The 17,838-nt window shown below is 65.3% G+C and overlaps 2 protein-coding genes across 2 annotated transcripts; one reads left to right on the top strand and one right to left on the bottom strand.

The window, feature by feature from the left end:
* The first annotated feature begins 891 nt into the window (after positions 1–891).
* Positions 892–11,542, top strand: RNF126 (ring finger protein 126). The gene is given in 10 exon segments (XM_049639448.1): positions 892–1,024; positions 8,538–8,596; positions 8,749–8,812; positions 9,152–9,396; positions 10,145–10,213; positions 10,288–10,357; positions 10,896–10,922; positions 10,924–10,990; positions 11,071–11,186; positions 11,304–11,542. Coding segments are annotated over 10 exon segments (942 nt in total). The 5' UTR covers positions 892–949; the 3' UTR covers positions 11,454–11,542.
* A 715-nt stretch (positions 11,543–12,257) lies between these two features.
* Positions 12,258–16,296, bottom strand: FGF22 (fibroblast growth factor 22). The gene is made up of 3 exons (XM_049639449.1): positions 16,067–16,296; positions 13,563–13,666; positions 12,258–13,390 (listed from the first exon to the last, which is right to left on the bottom strand). Exons 1-3 carry the CDS (start codon positions 16,278–16,280, stop codon positions 13,196–13,198), a joined length of 513 nt encoding a protein of 170 aa, XP_049495406.1. The 5' UTR covers positions 16,281–16,296; the 3' UTR covers positions 12,258–13,195.
* Positions 16,297–17,838: the final 1,542 nt, after the last annotated feature.

The following is a 17,838-nucleotide window of genomic DNA, read 5'->3' as shown; positions in this document are numbered from 1 at the left end:
GGGCCTGTGCCAGGTGGTAGTGCAGTTTTTGCTGATTAATTTTTTGGAGAGGGGAGTGGTTAGGTTCTCTTTGCTCTCAAAAACAAGGCCACACCCCGCAGGCCTTGTGCTGTCTTATCCCGTGGGTCACACTGAGGCACAGAGGGCAGTCCTCCTTCGACCCAGGAACGGGTCTCCCTGCATTTATTCAACGAGTGTTCATGGAATACCTGTGTACCAGGCGCTATTAGGAGTCCAGCTGGGAACAAGATATAAACACCCCTTCCACTGTGGAGCCGACTCTATGGTTCATCAGGCGGGACTAAGTGCCATTGAGAAGGGCAAAGGCTTGAGAAAATGAGAAAGCAAGCCACGCAGGTGTCTGGGGTGCACCCGGCGGGGGCACAGCAAGTGCAAAGGCCCGGAGGTGAGAGTGCGCCCGGTGCTCAGAACCAGTGAGGACGGCGGGGGGACAGAAAGGTGGCACTTGGGATAGAAGACCCGACGAGGGAAGTGGAAGCCTAGACCCTTTCGGAGAAGAGGAGGTGCTCGACCCCACCCCGCGCAGGCCTCTCCCCTCGGCCTCCTCGGAGCCGGGCCTCGCCCCCAGCCACACCCCCGCTCCCTGCTCCGGGTTGCCAAGGTGACTCGGCCCCGCCCCTCCCAGCCCCGTCTTCGGGCTTCCAGGCCCGGCTCCGTCCCCTTACTCGGAGCCCTGTGAGAGAGGCGCCCGCACTGAGTTTGTCCCTCCGCGACCACCGTCGCCCGGGCAGGCGCCTGCCGCGCGCGCCGCCCGCCTCGCTCTCGCGCGCTCCTCCACCCCACGCCGTGCGTGCCTTGCGTGCCTTGCGTGAGCGTGCGCGGGCGCGTCGGCCGGCAAGGGAGCAGCAAACGGCCGGCGGCGGGCGGCGGGCGGCGGGCGGCGGGCGCCGCGCGGGGGGCGGGCGGCGCGGAGGAGGCGGCAGTGGCCATGGCCGAGGCGTCGCCGCAGCCCGGACGGTACTTCTGCCACTGCTGCTCGGTCGAGATCGTGCCGCGCCTGCCGGTGAGGCGCGGGCCGGGGCGGCGGGCGGGGGCTCTCTCTCCCTTGGCCTGAAGCGAGCTGGCCCCGCCGGGGAAACTGAGGCCCGGGCGGCGTTGGCCCGGGGCTCTGCGGGGGGCCCGGAGGCGGGGCCCACCCCCGGGGAAGCAGCGGGACCGATGATCCCAGATGCGCGGCGGGGAGGCCGCTCGGTCCCCGACGGGGAAACTGAGGCCCGCAGAGGCCGCGTGACCTGCGCTCGGCGCCCCGCCCCGGAGGAGGGAGGTGGGGGAATCGGACCCCGGGAGATGTCTCCGGGGGCCGTTCCCGGGGCGCGTGGTCGGCGCTGCGGGCGCCTGGCTGCGGGCCGCCCCGCCGAGCGCTCCCGCCTGCCTTCCCGATGTCGAGACGGGACGGCTGTGTACCTGGCCCGCGCCTGACAGCCCCGGGCAGGCTTTTGTGACCTGAGCCTGCGCTTTTGTGCTTCCCCGGAGTGGGGGTTGGGGGGCGGGTTTAGGCCCGCCTGTGGCCAGGTGTTGCCTTCTCCTTTAGGCCAGCGTTTCCCAAACCGTGTGGTGCGGCAGGGGACTGCTTGTTCAACGTACAGTGTTTCAGGCTCCTCGCCCCGGAGCTTCCTAGTTAGCAGGTCTAGGATGGGGCCCGTGTTCCCCTGCTCCAGGCCCACAGGGAAAGCGGCGGTCTAGTTCGACCCTTTCCTATTTTACAGGTGGGAAAAATGAAGCCAGGGGAAGCGCAGGCCAGCTGTGGCCCTGACATCCTGACAGTTGCCCCTGGGCCAGCTCCCACGGAGCAGGAAGAGGGAGGTGTGGGATGGTGGAGGCCCTGCAGGTGGTGAGGATTTATTGAGCACTTTCTAGGTGCTCCTAGTACTTTATCTCTGGCCCGCATGCTCCCCACAGTCGCCTGGGTGGTGGGTGGTGGGTGGAGGCTGTTCTCGTCTCAAAGCCAGACTCGGTTCTGCCTTTGCCAGCAGTGGGGACCCCTGGGAGGGGGGGGGCCGGGGGAAGGAGTCTATGGGCATCATCCCAGCCACAGAGGAAGGAAGTGGGCTCAAGTCAGGTTGGGAGCAGAGAGCAATGCCTGGGCCCAGAAGGCGAGAAAAGGTAGGGAGGTGCGGCTTCCAGAAGCAAGGGAGGAGGGAGAAATAAAACGAAACCTCAGCTGTGAGCACCCGCTGGGGGAGCCGACACTTGCCTCACCCTAGCCTCCCGGAAGTCCTGCTTCTGCCTTTTCCGGCTTTCTGCAGCCCCAGCTCCGTTCTCGACCGGGACCGCGGCGGGAGGCGGCTGGTGGCCTGACAGCTCACCGGCCTGAGTTAGTTGCACGCAGCCCCTTGCGGCTGGTGTGAGCCCAGGACAGGCCCTGGGACCCAGGCTTTCCCCAGAGCAGCCTGCCCGGAGCCGAGGGGGACCTGGGGCTGGGCGGTCTGCATAGCCAGCTGTTCTGGGCCTCTCTTCCTGGGGCCAGCACAGGGCCTGGGGCCTGGCCAGGTGTGCCCGCTTCCTGGCCATGTGGCCTTGGACCCGGAGCACCCTGATCTCTTGCAGCTGCCACCGGGCTGGGGAGGACCTGCCTCAGCACAAGAATCCGGTGGTGACAAGGTATCGTTGACCTCTGCCCTCAGAGTTTATAGGCTGGTCAGGGAGCCAGTGTTGAATAAGCGATTGGCAAATATTTAGTTAGGAATGCTGGCAAATTCCGTGAAATTAGCAAATGGCAGTAAGGGACTCCGGTGCCTGTTTGTGGGTTTGAAGGGTTCCATGAGGCCCGGTAGACAGGGTGACTGTTTACCAGTAAGGGGCGCACCTGCTGTTTCGGGATGGAGAGGGTTGGCCCTCAACCTGGTAGCGGTGGCAGGTCCCAGCCAGCACGCAGCACGTTCTGTTCACAGGAGGTAGCCCTGACTTTGGCCTGCTCTAGGGCGTTGGGGCTGGGTTTTGTGCAGTTCTTACTTTTGATTTTTGTCACCATCGTGGCACCTCCTTAGGCACTGAGATAGTGCCCGCTCTCAGGTGCTTCTCGGCAGGGTCGGGCTGAGGCCACACCCAGCTGTGCCTCTTATCGCCCGTGTGGCTCTGGGTGAGGTGCTCGACCTCCCTGGACCTCCGTTTCTTCGCCTGCAAGATGGGCTTGACGAGATAACCCGTGCCCGCTCGGTGGGAGCACACATGTAGGGGGGAGCCCAGTGCCTGGCTCCCAGGACGGGGAATGGCTGGCAGCCTAGCCGGAGCAGGGCATGTGGGAGCAGGAACCAGACAGGCCGGCTGGCTTGAGGGCCTCCGAGGCTGGCACACAAGCCCAGACTCGAACCTGCCCAGGAAACGGCAGCTCTTGGGATGAGGTGGACGTGCGGGGTCGTGTGGCGCGACTGCAGGGCTGTGGAAACGCAGCATCCACGGGCCGCCACCTGCTGTGCTTGGCACCCTGGGGCCCGCCGGGAGGTGCAGGTTCCCACCAGGGGGGCTGAGCGGGTGGCAGTCCGGGGTTGTATCCGCCCCTGTGCCACGGCCCCGAGCGCCTCGCCGCAGGCGGTGCCTCCGATGGCCCTCTTCAGGCCGCCTTCTCGTTGCTGGCGACTGCTTTCCTTCTCAGGGACGGCCTGAGTGTGTGACTGGGCGGGACCTGGACCTGGAGGGCGCTGGGGGGAGGAAGCCAGCCTGTGGTCAGCGCCCAGCGGCGGTGGGTGTCTGCCCTCGCTCTCTTTATGCCTCAGTCTACACGTCCTCTGTCCTTGCCCCTCGAGGGGCCTCGAGGAGTCCTGGCCCCTGATGCTTAGCAGAATAAGTGGAGTCCTTCCCACGGGGCACCCGGGGCCGGGCCTGCCTCCCCAGGCACCCTGTGGCCTCAGGCGGGTCCCTCTGGCCACCTGACAGCTCTGTGTGCCCACGTGCTGGATGCTGTGCGTCGTGCTGGGTCCTGCCCTGTGACCAGCCGTCTGTTCCGGGTGCTCCGATGTGTGGGCTGCCCCTCGGGGGGACACAGACCCCACCCTGCACCTCCGCACAGCGGGTGCTCCAGAGGGGGCTGGCATTTGCTCAGGGTCTGAAGTCAGCGGGGCAGGAAGTGAGCCGAGCCCCCAAAAGGTGGCTGGATGCTGGGCGGAGCCACATCCTAGGGCACCCCAGGCCTCTGAGTCACGTGTCACTGTGGGGAGGCTGAAGTGAGGCGGGGCTCCCAGCACAGTGGGCACACGTGTCGTGTCACACGGGGTCCCGGTCCCTAGCAGCGGTGTCAGAAGCACCCTGGCAAGACCAAGGAAGCTTGTAACATCTGCTGGGCTCCGTGTGTAAGCATCACTGGCTCCCAGTGGGCCTCACACGCGGCCGGATCCCGGCGTGGCTCTGCACCCTGGCATGCAGCGGTGTGCGTGATGCTCACGGCCGCTTGGGGGACAGGTGGGGTCGATGTGGGGTGTGGTGGCAGCAGGGTGGGCCTTCCGTGGGCCCTGGGCACCTGTCTGCCCAGTGGCAGCTGAGGAGGGCTATGTAGAGCAGCCAGGGCATTCCCGCGGGCCGTGGGCTGGTGGGGCACGGGCCGGGAGCACCGGCAGCAGGGGCCTGGGTGTCCCGTCACGTCTGTGTCTGGGGCTGAGTCCATGTTCCTTCGACGCAGCGCTACACTGGGGTTCTGCCTCCCCTGGAGGGGCCTTGAGGGGCCGGGGCCCACGGAGGCCGAGGTCACTGTACAGCAGGCGATCCCGTGGGGCCAGCCACCTCTCCACCTCCCGCCCGAGTTTCCCTGATTTAATCATGCTTGCCTGGCCGCGGTGTGAAGGAGTGCCTGAGTGAACCGAGGGCTGCCCTGGCTGACCCTGGGAGACCTGGGCAGGCTACTCCCTGGTCTGAGCCCCCGGGTCCTCCTCGTCACCGAGGAGGGGCTGAATTGCACCTCTTAGGCACGGCATAGAGACCGAGCACAGAGAGCGAGTGCTCAGTGAATTTAGCGTCTGTCTGTCCTGTCGTTGGTGTTCTGGCCACCGCCGTTGCTGATGATGCTGGGGTGGTCCCCTTCATCCCCTCTCCTCCTCCTAGGGGGAGAGGTAACTGATTCACGGTGAGGAACCATCAGAGACAGGCGCTCACAAGTTAGGGCCAGCGAGCGCCGGCTGACCCCCACCTGGGAAGTGGGGCTGTCACCACCTGGACCTGGGCTCTGCCCTGTGGGTGGCAGACATCCATCCCGGCGTCTCCTCGCTTGGATGCAGATGGCCATTGCTGGCTAGTCTGATTTAACAGGAACCGGTGGGGTGTGCCCGTGGAGGAGGAGAGCACTGGGGCACCCCCAGATCTGGTCCCTTCCCTGCTGCACACCAGCAGAAGCTGCAGCCCCCTCCTGAAATGCCAGGTGTCGGGTGGCCCGTGGCTCAGGCCGATCTGGACTTAGCGTGGGGCTCGCACGGGGATGGAGAGTGTGGAGGCAGGGCCCTGACCGCAGCCAGCTGTCGAGCCGTAGCCCTCTGGTCCTCAGAGGGGGCTGGATTTCAGAGCCCTAGGGTTGAGGCCATCCTCCGTTTACAGGTGGGGAGACCGAGGCTTGCAGCCAGGATGTGACGTTTGAGCAGAGACCCGACTTCCAAGAGGGGGCAAGCCAGGTAGCTATCTGGGGGAGAATGCTCCGGCAGAGGGGATGGTGTGCAGGCCCTGAGAAGAGAGGGCAGGTGGCGGTGGCCTGGATGGGGCCGGGAAGCGGGAGTGGCGGGCCAGCTTGTTCTGAGCCGACCGCAGGGGAGGAGAGTGCAGAGCAGGTAGTTGGATGAGGTTCTTGTGCGCCGCGTGGGATGGGGCTCCAAGGTGACGCTCAGAGATGGCACCCGGCCTTGGTAGCAGAAGAGGTTGCCTGTTTCCAGCGGGTCAGACTGAGGTTGAGGCTGAGGCCGCCTGGCTCACCGGTCCTGCCCTGGCTCTTCCAGGCTTGCCCAGGGTAGCATGGAGACTGGGGGCGGGCGGCGTGCTCAGAGGAGAGGAGGGGGAGGGACAGCTTCTCACCCAGGCCCCCCCACCCCCATCCTGGCTGGAGAGGGCGGGCGCGCTTCTGATTCACGTCTCCCCCGTAGGGCAGGTGTGGTGGCGGTGGGCTCCACCAGGGCCCAGAGAGAGCCTGGACCTTGCCGCCGGCCCCGAGCCAAGGGGAGCCCTGAGCAGACGCCTGCTGTCGTCTGTGACATGGCCACGCTAAGGGCTTGATTGCCAGCGTCCTAACCGAGGCCGTCGCAGCCCCCTGCAGCCACACTGGCCCATGTCCGTGGCCCTCTCTCCCCTTGGGGCTGCACCAGGCAGTGAGAGCCCTGGCCCGTCCACAGAGCTTCCCGCGGCCGTCTTCCACCGCAGCCAACAGTCCGAGGGTTGGTCGTTCGCGGTGGAGCCGAGCTGCCCGTTGCCCCCGTGTCCCCACTTGGGAGGGCAGGGGTCACTGTCCTCGCTGCGCCTTCTGATGGCTCTGTTGAGATACAACTCACCTGTTCACAGTGTGCATGTCAGTGTTTTCCGTACGCCCAGAGCCCCGCACCCACCACTGCTGTCTAGTTCCAGAACATTCCCTCACCCTAAAAGGAAGCCCTGTCCCCGTTAGCATTCACCCTCACTCGCCCTCCCCTCCCCCGGCCCCCACGAACCCCCTTCCGTCCGTGGATGGGCCTGTTCCGGACGTTTCACACAGTCGGACTCACACCCCGTGGGGCCTCTCGTGTCTGGTTGGCTCCCTGAGCGTCGCGTGTTCAGGGTTCGTCCGCGGGGGGGGGGGGGGGGGGGTTGCCTCGCCCCTGCTGGCGGCCGAGGGACGTGCGCGTGCGCGGTGGACCCGGTCATCTGTGCGCGTGCACGGGGGACGTGGTCATTTGTGGGCGTGCGGGTGGGGGTTGCGTGGACGTGAGTGTTCGTGTCTCTCGGGTGTGGACCCGGCAGCGGGGTCGCGGGGTCGTGTGGTGACCCTGGGGTCGACCTGACGAGGAACTGACCGCGGGCCTGTCTTCCAGACAGACCGCCCCGCTTCTCGTCCCCACCGCCAGCCGGGGTTCTGGTTCCTCCACTTCCGCTGACGCTTAGCCGTAGTCGGCTGAGTGGCGCGGTCCCGGCGGCCGGCCGGGAGGTGGTGTCTCACGGGTTTCGGTTTGCGTTTGCTCGTTGCCTGACGGTGTCGAGCGGCTCTCTGCTGGTTTGTCGCCCTTTGTGTGTCTTTGGAGAACTGTTTTAATTCTTTGGTCAGTTTTTAGCCGGGTTGTTTGTGCTTTTGGCGTTGAAGCGTTAGAGCTCTGTATTCCGGATCCCAGCTCCTATGGCGGGTGCAGTTCCTTCCTGTCCTCCCCAATCGGCCCAGTGTTCCTTGACCCCACCCCCCCCTTTGCTTTTGGTGGCGGGGGGGGGGGGGGGGGGACATGGCGCGTGCTGTGGTGGCACCCACTGCCCTGGTGCAGGTGCCTGGCACTCCCGCTGGGTGTCCACGGGGAGGCCCGTGCCTGCTGAGCCACCTGTGCCTGTGGCTCACGTGGGGCCATTGGCGGCCCCCTCCTTGACAGTCTGCATCCCCTCTGTGTCTCCCACTCGGCACGCGGGGACAGTGCTTCCAAAACGTCACCTTAGGTAGAAGCACAGCTTGCGCTCACGTCTGTGTCTTCCTGTTTGGGTGGCTTTTGGACACTCGGTGCGAACCCCCAACCCACTTGTTTGTTTTGGTGTTTCCATGCCTTGCGGCCCCTGGGGCCCATCCTCCGCTCGGGACATTACACCTCCCCCATCTGACTGGTGGGCCTGGCTGGTGGGGGGGAGTGGCTGGGCTTGGAGGGGGCACGGCCAATGGGGGTGGGGTCACACCGCAGCCCGGGGTCACAGGCCCTGCGCTAGGATTGCTGGAATGTTCCAGAGATGCCGCCATGGGACACCCGTGGGCTGGTCCCTTTGCTCAGGTGGCGCTTCCCGCCCTCAGTGGCCACCTTCCTGGGAGCTGAGCTACTGAGGCCTCGATAGTCCTGTGACCCCACAGTCCCTCCTGCAACCTTCTCAGGAGCTCGGGGCAGGTGTCTTTATATGCAAAAGGGGAGTCTCTCACGGAACGTTCTCACGTCTCACGTCTGCACAAGTCGGGAACTGCTAGGTGGCCCCGCGTCAGCTGGCCTGTTTGGTACAGGCTTCTTCAGAGCCTTCAACAGCTGCTGTGGCTGAGTGGAGGCCTTGAAGCTCGGAAAGTTTCGTCACCCTGAGGAGCGTGGGCTGATGGCCTTTGGCGCGGCAGCAGCTCGCCTGGGGGCCCAGGCCTCGCCCGCACGAGGGGCAGGTCGAGGTGGCTGCGGTCATTACCACACGGAGGCGGTGGCCTCGGATGAAGGGCGCCCGCCTCTCAGACATCGCAGAGACCCGGCAGGTCTGTGCCAAATCGGACTCTGGGCCTGAGCAGTTTCACCGATGTGCCTGGAGCCGCCCGGTGTGGCCTGAGGTGGGGGTGTCCGGTGACCCCGCAGGCACGGCTGACACGGCACGGGGGCCGGGACCCCCGAGATCGCACTCACCCGCCCTCTCCTCCGCAGGATTACACCTGCCCCAGATGCGAGTCTGGTTTTATTGAGGAGCTTCCCGAAGAGACCAGGTAACCCAGCCCAGGTGCACGCTGGCAGCGCCCAGGCCCCTTGGGGTGGGCGGGGCTGTGGGCGGGCAGAGGCTGGACAGGCCGCGGCTGGCAGGGGTGAGAGGTGGAGAGGGCCTCCCTCTCTCCTGACTCAGGACACCCCGTCCTCCCAGGAGTACAGAGAATGGTTCCGCCCCCTCCACAGCCCCCGCGGACCAGAGCAGGCCACCGTTTGAGGTGAGTCAGGCCCCAGATTGCCCTCCCCTCCCCGTGTGGACCGGTCCCCCCACCTGACCCTCGACCACCGGGACCTGTGCTTCCTCGTTTCTCCCACACACGCCAAGGCTCCCCTGCTGCACCCTCAACCCTCAGGGCCCCAAGCCTGGGACGGGGCCCCGTGGCACACGGAGGAGATGTGGGGTCCAGGCAAGGGGCTGGGTCAGGTGGGACCCAGGTGGCCGCTCGGGGCTCCCGCCCCGCCCCCCCCCCACGGTCCCATGGCCCTCCTCCCCACAGAAGGTCCTCAGGGCCCTGCCCTCCCCCCGCCCCGTGGTCACATCGCCCTCCCCCTCACAGAACGCGGACCAGCACCTGTTCACACTGCCACAGGGCTACGGGCAGTTTGCTTTCGGCATCTTTGACGACAGCTTCGAGATCCCCACCTTCCCCCCTGGGGTGCAGGCCGACGAGGGCAGGGACCCTGAGAGCCGTCGGGAGAGAGAGCAGCACTCCCGGCACCGGTATGGCGCCCGGCAGCCTCGCGCCCGCCTCACTGCACGACGGGCCACCGGCCGGCACGAAGGCGTCCCCACGCTGGAAGGGTGAGGGCGCTTGGGGGCAGCCGGCGGGTGGGACGCTCCCGAGAGTCTCGCAGCCTGCCCCACCCTGACTTAGCCCCCCCCCCCCCCCCGCTCCACCGCAAAGCCCCGAGCTCCCTCCGTGTCGGCGTCGGCACCAGGAACGGCTTCTCTGTAACCTGAGGCTCGTTCAGAGGACTTGGGGTGAAAAGGAAACGTTTTTCTGAGGGCCCCGTTCCCAGAGAACATAGGGTCCTCCAGCATCTTCGTAGATGGAACCAGGCTGTGCACAGAAGCGCCTGTGTCACGGGGAGCCCCGACGCGCTCTGCTCTGTTCCGTTCCGGCCCAGGACACAGCCTGGGCTGCCCTGACCCCCCAGGTGTCTCGTGTTCGTGAGCTGCCCTGTAGCAGCCCCTCCCCCCCAAGCTCGGACACGGGCTTCACTGTGACCCCAGCCGGACGTTGCAGAGCGTCTGCAAACAGCAGGCCTGGGGATCCCCACCCCCCAGGTTGTAAAATAGGGAGCAGATGTGGTCACGCGTTGACGGGCACCGTCCAGGCCTCTGGGAAAGCTGGCCCGAAAATCTGCAAGGGGGACAACTTTTCTCGGTCTGTCTCGTGTTTGATTGCTTGCAAATCTTGTTGGTTGAAAACGCAACCTTTAAAACACCGTGAACTTCAAAGCCGGACACGTGTGTCCTCTGCTGCCTCCCCTGGGGGTGCCCAGCCTTGAAGGGCGCTGACCACAGGCCGGGCCCCGCTCTGTTCCAGGATCATCCAGCAGCTGGTCAATGGCATCATCACTCCTGCCAGCATCCCCAGCCTGGGCCTGGGCCCCTGGTGAGTAGGTGGGCGGGTCCCCTTGCGCCCTGCCCAGCCCCTCTGCCACTTGAACCCCAGACCTCTCTGCCCAGGGGTGTCCTGCACTCAAACCCGATGGACTACGCCTGGGGGGCCAACGGCCTGGATGCCATCATCACGCAGGTACAGGGTGGCCTCCCCGAGGCGGGCACCAGGGTGTCGCCATCTTCTGGGGACCAGGATGCCCCCGGTGTGGACGCCCTGCTCCCCAGAACTCCCATCCTGAGGCTGGCGGGCCCCGTGTGGACCTGCACGTTCTCCTGAGCTGTCCCTGGGGATGGGGTGTTCACCATGACCCTGGTGGCCCTTGTGCGGTAGGGACGCTGCCAACTTTGCGGCCTTTCGCTGGTGAACTGGTGGTGAACGTGGCCACAGCCAGGCCCAGCCCTTTGGTTCTAGCGGGTGAGAGGACTTAGGGTGGGACCCTCGGCGCTGGGAGGGGCCTCCCTGGCTGCAGGGTGACCCCGACAGGATGAGCAGAAGAGTGGACAGGCGTGGGGGGCAAGGGGGCTCAGCCTCGGCGGAGGGGGGGTCCGGGGCCCTAGAAAAACACAGCCTTGGTGCTTTTGCAGGTAACCCGGCCTTGCATTTCAGAGCCCCGCGGGGCGAGGGGCCGCGCCTGCCTGCCGAGCTCCCGGCACTCTGGCCTCTTGTCTTTCAGCTCCTCAATCAGTTTGAAAACACGGGCCCCCCCCCCAGCGGACAAAGAGAAGATCCAGGCCCTCCCCACCGTCCCTGTCACCGAGGAACACGTAGGTAAGTGGCTCGCCCCCTCCTGGGGACACCTGGGTGGGGGGTTCCCTGGTCTCCGCCGTCACAGGCTCCCTGCCCCGCAGGCTCCGGGCTGGAGTGTCCCGTGTGCAAGGACGACTACGGGCTGGGAGAGCGTGTGCGGCAGCTGCCCTGCAGTCACCTCTTCCACGACGGCTGCATCGTTCCCTGGCTGCAGCAGGTGAGCCAGCCCCTGCCCGCCCCCAGGCCGAACCCTGGCCCCCGCCCCCGCCGCAGGCTCGGCCCCTCACCCCCCCCCACCCCCCCCCCCCCCCCCACCCGCGCTGTCCCCACACAGCACGACAGCTGCCCCGTGTGCCGGAAGAGCCTCACCGGACAGAACACGGCCACCAACCCCCCGGGCCTGAGCGGCGTGAGCTTCTCGTCCTCGTCGTCTTCGTCGTCCTCGAGCTCGCCGAGCAACGAAAACCCAGCGGGCAACTCGTGAGCGCGCCGGCCGGCCTCCAGAGAGGGCACAGGACCTGGGCCTTGCCAGGCCCGGCGGGGTGGGGCGGGGCAGGGGGCGGCGCGGCGGGGCTGGAGCCTGGAGGTACCCCCGCCTGCCTCCGCCCCCGCACCACCCCCGCGCCCGCCACCGCCACCGCCACCGCCGGCCGAGCCTCGAGGACCGCAGCCCCCCGGGCCGGAGCAGGCTCAGCCCTCCCCGCGGAGTGTGTCGCACAGGAGCCTGGGCACGCGTCGACCCCCCCACCCGTTTGTCTCTAACCTCACCCCTACACATTCGACGGCGGAAAGGTTTTTATAATTTTAAATTATTACTGCTTTGAAATAAATGGACGTTTAGCTCACGTGCGGCCTGCATGATCTGTGGAGAGAGCGGGTGGAGCCGCTAGGCCGTGGTCTCCGCGACGCCTGGACGGGTCGCCAGCCCCCAACCCAGGCGCCGGGAGCTCGGGACCACAGGATGACCAGCAAAACAAGAACAAAACTGCTCCGACAGACATTTTTTAAAGGAAAAAATACGTGTATCTTGAAAGCTATTTAAAAATACACCTACTTAGAGAAGCAGGTAGTTCGGGGTCTTCCTTCCGCGTCGGCGCCAGGGGCGGGCTGAGCTTCTCCGGCCTTGGCGGGCTCCGTGGCCGCGGACCCCGAGGACCCCGGGACCCCGGGACCCGGGGCGGGCGGCAGCTTCACAGTGTTGCAGAAGGTGAGCTGAGGTGGGGCCTGTCGGCAGCGCCACCCCGCCCCCTGCCCGCTGGGAACCTGACTGCGTGTGTGTTTGTGTGGCGGGGGGCGGGGGGGGGGGGGGGCGGGGACCAGGGGCCTTGACTCCAGTGAGCGTCCGGGCTGCACACACCCCCACCCCAGGGACTGTCCCCTTCCCGCAACAGAATATCCCGCCTCGCTCTGCCGGCTGCAGAGCTGGGTTTGGACCTGGGCTCTGAGCTCTGGCCCCTTTCCTTCCGTTGGTGCTGGGCTGGGCAGGGAGGGCTCGGGGGTGCCCGGCGGGCAGCAGGCACAGCCTCCCCGGGACCCCGAGCTCCTGAAGGACACTGGCATGAAGCCCCCTTGGCCCACCCGCGGCCCCTCCTCATCCTCACGGCTAGCAGCTCCGGGTCTGCCTGTCTCTCTGCCTCCCTCTCGAGAGGACCTCGTGAGGACACTGCCCCCCCCCCCCCGAAAGGGGGCCTTGAAAGGTCCCCTCTGCCACGTAGGTGACACATCTGCAGGTCCCAGGACCTGAATGGGGACCTGTGACCCAGGCACATCCACGTTGCCTTCTCTCTCTTGGCCCTCAGACCTCCTCCCTGCCTCGGACACCGGTGGGTTCCCACCTCAGAGCCTCTGCTTGGGCCGGGTCCGGCCCGGAGTGCCCTTCCCAGACCTTCCGGTGAGCACACGGCCACATCCTTCAGTCTCCGTCCCGGGTGGTGAGTGGGGCCTCCGTGCCCTCCCAGCCTGTGAACGGACACCTGCAGCCTGTGCTCAGCTGAGCGTCCACCTCCCCGCAGACTCAGACAGGAGGCCCCTGGGAGTCAGGCTGCATCTGTGGGGGTCCCGCAGTGTCCCCAGCCCGGCACGCCGCGGACACACCGTTATTGCTTGTGGAACAGAGGAGTGACCAGACGTGGTTTGCCAGGGCCTGGGCTTCCCCAGCCGCTGGCCGTGCAGCTCGGGCATCTTGTGGGATCTCTGTCCAGCTGCTCCTCGTGGCCCCTGGGAACCTCAGGAGACCAGGACGGGCAGGAAGTGGGTGGACAGGTGGTGCCGCTGTGTCCGGCCACCGCGCCTCGGGGACCCCTGCCCATCCAGCGCCAGAAACATGGGCCGACCTCGGTGACGCCAGCGGAGCGAGGCGTAGGTGTTATAGCCGTTCTCCTCGATGCGCTCCTGGAACCTGCAGTGGGCGGTGTAGACCCGCTTCGGGGGGTCGGGTGTGTGAGGCAGGCCACCGGATACCTGCCCGCCCACCAGACACCCCGCCCCGCCCTGGACGCCCTGTCCCCCACCGGACACCCCGCCTGTCCCCCAGACACTGGTCCCCCCACTGGACACCCACCCGCCCCGACCACCACATACACTGTGCACTCACCGACCCGTAGAGATGGCCCCCTCGGTTCATGGCCACGTAGAAGCCGGTGTGCACAGCCTTGAGGGCCACGACGCCCACACGGATGGAGCGGATCTCAATGATGCCTGGGGGCAGGGGTCAGTCAGGGCCCATGGTCCACCATCTACCCACCTGTGCACTCTCGTTCATTCATTCATTCATTCATTCAGGTGACATTCACCAAGCACCTACTGTGTGCTTGGCCCTGTGATGGGCATGGTGACACACGAGACCACACAGGCCCTGCAGGAGCACCCCAAAGATGTGGGGGTGACCAAGGGGCAGGAAGGACACTCGAGCCAATGTGAAGGCTCAAGACAGGATCAGCCCTGCCAAGCGGGAGGAAGTCGGCGGGGCAGGAGGGCACTGAGTTAGGTCAAGGGTGAGAAAACCAAGCCAGAGGAGGCAGGGGATGGCCTGGGCAAGCCGTGATGTCAGAACAAGTGACGGGTGTGATGGGCGTAGACCCCCCCAATCGGCCTCCAGATGGGAGGCATGGTCCAGGCGAAGGCCTGGAGGCGGGACACGGGGTGTCTACAGCATACCGTGCTCAACTCCGTGAGCACAGCACGGATGCTGCCGGAGCGCTGTACCCCACCGAGCCCACGTATCAACCCCAGGTGGGAGGTGCCTGCTGTGTCTCCTTCCTAGAGAGGGAAACTGAGCCTGGGAAGTGGCAGAGCCAGCTTTGGGCCTGACTTGCAGATGGGTGACCCTGGGTGACCCTGTCCCACTCTGAGCTGCTCAGTGAAGTAAAACTGTGGGATGAGCAGCCGTCCACAGCCTCAACACCCCCCCCCCCCCATATACTGGGGCCTAATCTGGAGTCAAGGCCTTGCCCTCTGGTCTTCAGTCTGGACTTGGATGCCCGAGGTGATGGGGAGCTCACTCTGTTGCATGGGGCCTTTGTTCCTCCTATTTCCTCTGTCAGAAAGGAAAGTGGTCCTTGCCCTGCTGACTTCCTCCCACTTGGCAGGACCAGGGTGAGCCTTCACGCTGGCTCAAGTGTCCTTCCTGCCCCCTCGGTCACCCCCACATCTTTGGGGTGCTCCTGCAGGGCCTGTGTGGTCCTGAGTGTCACCATGCCAGCTCCTTCGCCCTATATGAAAGCCAACCCAAGCCCATCTCCATGGAGAGGCCCCAGACCTCTCAGATAAAGCTGTCACCCAGTCATCTCCTGGACGTCACTCTGTTTTCATTTTCTTTGCACCCTTTGTGGCCTCCTGTGAAATTACCACATTAGCTGTTCATTTGTTTTACTGCTTTACTCTGCTGTGGGAGCCCCATGAAGGTGGCTGTCCTGGTCACTGCTACGTCCCCTGTGCCCAAGGCAGCATACAATAGGTGCCCAATTAGGAACCACAGAATTAATGAAGGAGAGAAGAGCTCCAAGGACCCCCCCCACCCCCACCCTGTGGAGCCATCAACCATGTCACTGCCACTGCTGTCCAGATGGGGAAGGTGCAGCTCAGACAGAAACAGCGACTGTCCCAAGTCACCTGGCAGATCCAGGCCCCACACCCATCTTGAGGCCACCCTGCCTGCCTGTGCCCACCGCTGAGCAACTGGCCCAGCCAGTCCCCATGTCATCGCCCTTGTCCGGTGAACCTAATGAGAGCCCTGGGAGCCCGATGAAAGCAGCTGGAGGGGCAGGGGGTGATTATCTGCCCTAATGGTGGTGATTCAGGCAGTGGCCAGTGATTAGCCACCGCCCCCCACACCCCACCCCGTTCCCTGACCTGGGCCTCAGAGCTCTCCGGAGACTGAGACAGGACCGGGGGTCACTGACTGTCTCCAGCTGTCCCAGGCTCTAGCCTCTCTTTTGCCCCATCTCCCCTCTTACCTCATACATTCCACAAACACTGAGTGCCTACTGTTTGCTGGGCAGGACATCTTGGCAAGGTTATGGGCATTAAGGAGCCCCAGCAACACCCCTGCCCCCACCCCAGCAGTGTGTCCCAGGGCTGCTCATTTTCCCTCTCTGTGCCTCAGTTTCCTCATCTACCAAAAGGATGTCTAGGAAGAAATAGAGGGGTCCCTAACTCAGGCAGATCCTGAGTTTGGATGTGCAGTGTGGGAAGTCCAGAGTCCAGACCCCAGCTCTGCCTCCACTTCATGATGTAACTGGGCCCCCCGGGGGCCCTTCCAGGAGCAGAGTTGCCCGTCTGTAGATGGCCCCAGTGACCCCAGCCTCAACTATTCTGCAAAGACCTTCCTGTGCTGCGGAGCCAGGCCCAGAGCCAGGAGCTTCCTCGGTGACCTTTACTTTAACTGTCCAACCCTCCCACCGTGTGGGCTGGGCCCATTTCACAGTTGAGAATACTGAGGTCCCCGACGGGAAGCGACTTGGCCAACAGCACACACACAGCCAGAGGAGCCTCTGGGACGCTCCCACGCGCGCAGGAGGGCCCGGCTCATCCTTACTCTCATGTTGCCCTTGTTGGTACTGCCGGCCTGTCTGCCTTGGACCCCCTCCCCGGACTCACTGTCAGCTCCGTGACGCCAGCGGGTGCCCTGCACGCGGCCGCTGGGGTCCACTCGCAGGAAGAAGTGGGTGGAGGAGAAGAGGCGCCTCCAGCGCACGTCGCCCTCCAGGTGTGGGTAGCTGCGCGGTCTCCGCGGGCTGTTTGGGGTCCCCGCGGCGCCGGACGCCCGCGCCAGCAGCAGCCACACCAGGCTCAGCCACAGGCGGCCGCGCATGTCCCCGCGCCCGGCTCGCCGCCCTCTCCCGTCTCCCCGCGCGTCCGCGGCCGGGCCATCGCCGGGACAGGGGCGGGGCGCCCGGAGGGGCCGGCCCATACGGGCCAATAGGGAGCCTCGGGGGCGGGAGCCGCTCCACAGGAGGGCGGGGCGGGGCCGGGGGCGGGGCCGCGATCAATGAGCCAACCAATGGAGAGGCTGGGGCTGGCCAATGGGGCGTCGTGGAGGGGCGGGGCAACGAGGCGGCTGGGGCGGGACCAGGACGCGGGGCGGGTCCCACTCGGGAAAACATTCCTGCCTCCGCGCGTGTTTGTCCTGCGGGATGGGGAGGGCAGCAGTGCGTGTTCCTGAGTCACCGGGTTAGCCTGCAGGGGCTGCGGGGGCGTGGGTGTGAGAGAGGCGAGCCCGTAGAGACGCAGAGGGAGACAGCTACGGGAGAGACAAAGACGAAGATGGAGAGACAGAGACTCTGAGACACACGAGGAAAGGCGGCTAAGAGACACAGAGACAGAGAGAGATAGAGAGATCTGAGAGATACCGGGAGAAATGGAGCAGCTAGGGGTCAGAGACTGGGTGGGAAGTTCTGGCCTGCGTGTCCGTGCCAGCCAGGTCCCTGCACTGGGCATGCCCAGGTGGGATTTGTCTGCCCTCCAGACTGAACTCCCCGAGAGGCTCAGGGGCAGGGTCTTCACTGAGGGGTGGGCATGGGGAGGCATGTAGGTAGGGGAGCAAGTGAACGCCTGGGAATGCTGTGCTACAGGTGTTGGAGCAGGGGGGTGGAGGGGGTGCTGGGGGCGGGAAGGTGGCTGATGGCGGATGGACACATGAGCACATCTGTGGCGGCTGACAGGGGCATGGGTGATGACTGAGGCCAGCACCCTGTGCCCAGCGTTCAGAGCTGCATGTCCGAGGTGGGAATGGCGTGGCTCCGTTCACACCCACACCTGCTCATCATTCACAGACACACCCAGGGCCCACTGGGAGGCACCCTGTGCCCTGGATCCTGAGAATATAGCACAGTGAACCTTCACAGACTCAGAGCCAAGAGATGTCATTGACAGATGGGGAAACCGAGGCCGAGTGGGTCAGCAGCTTCCCCAAAGCCCCACACAGGACACATCCCAGGGCTCCAGTCCCTGTCCCTCTGCTGCCATAGACCCAGTCCTGCAGCCAGAGCCCCAGGTGGCACCTTTAAATAGCACCCGGGTGAAGACAAGGTGACAAGCCTGACCTGATGGCGTGTTGGAGGGGTAACCGGTCTGGCCAGAAGCTGGGATGCCTTCCTTGTGGCTCTGGGGATTCCCTGATCCCTCTTCCTGGCCCCAGGAGGGCCGTGCGTGGTGTGTGCGCCCTCCCATCTGGGAGAGGATGTCCCCCACACTCAGAGCCCTGAGGCCAGTGCCTGAGGGACCCTGCATGCTTGTATCAGGTCCCCAAGCCTCAGTGTCTCTGCAAAATGGGCCGGGAAGGGAAGGCTGGAAGGACAGAATGAGGGAATCCGCGACCTCGCTGGGCAGAGGGTGCAACACACAAACTTGAAATAACATCCTGATTCCCA

Source organism: Panthera uncia, chromosome A2 (assembly GCF_023721935.1).
Source record: "Panthera uncia isolate 11264 chromosome A2, Puncia_PCG_1.0, whole genome shotgun sequence".
Lineage (NCBI taxonomy): Eukaryota > Metazoa > Chordata > Mammalia > Carnivora > Felidae > Panthera > Panthera uncia.
The sequence above is the reverse complement of the archived record's forward strand: the minus strand, read 5'-3'. Positions and strand labels throughout refer to the sequence as shown.

Coding starts and splice junctions, on each gene's coding strand:
- FGF22 (XM_049639449.1), bottom strand. CDS start 16,280: ATGCGCGGCCGCCTGTGGCTGAGCCTGGTGTGGCTGCTGCTGGCGCGG. Junction 13,667..16,066: donor CTGGCGTCACGGAGCTGACA/GTGAGTCCGGGG, acceptor CCCTGCCCCCAG/GCATCATTGAGATCCGCTCC. Junction 13,391..13,562: donor GGGGCCATCTCTACGGGTCG/GTGAGTGCACAG, acceptor GACCCCCCGAAG/CGGGTCTACACCGCCCACTG.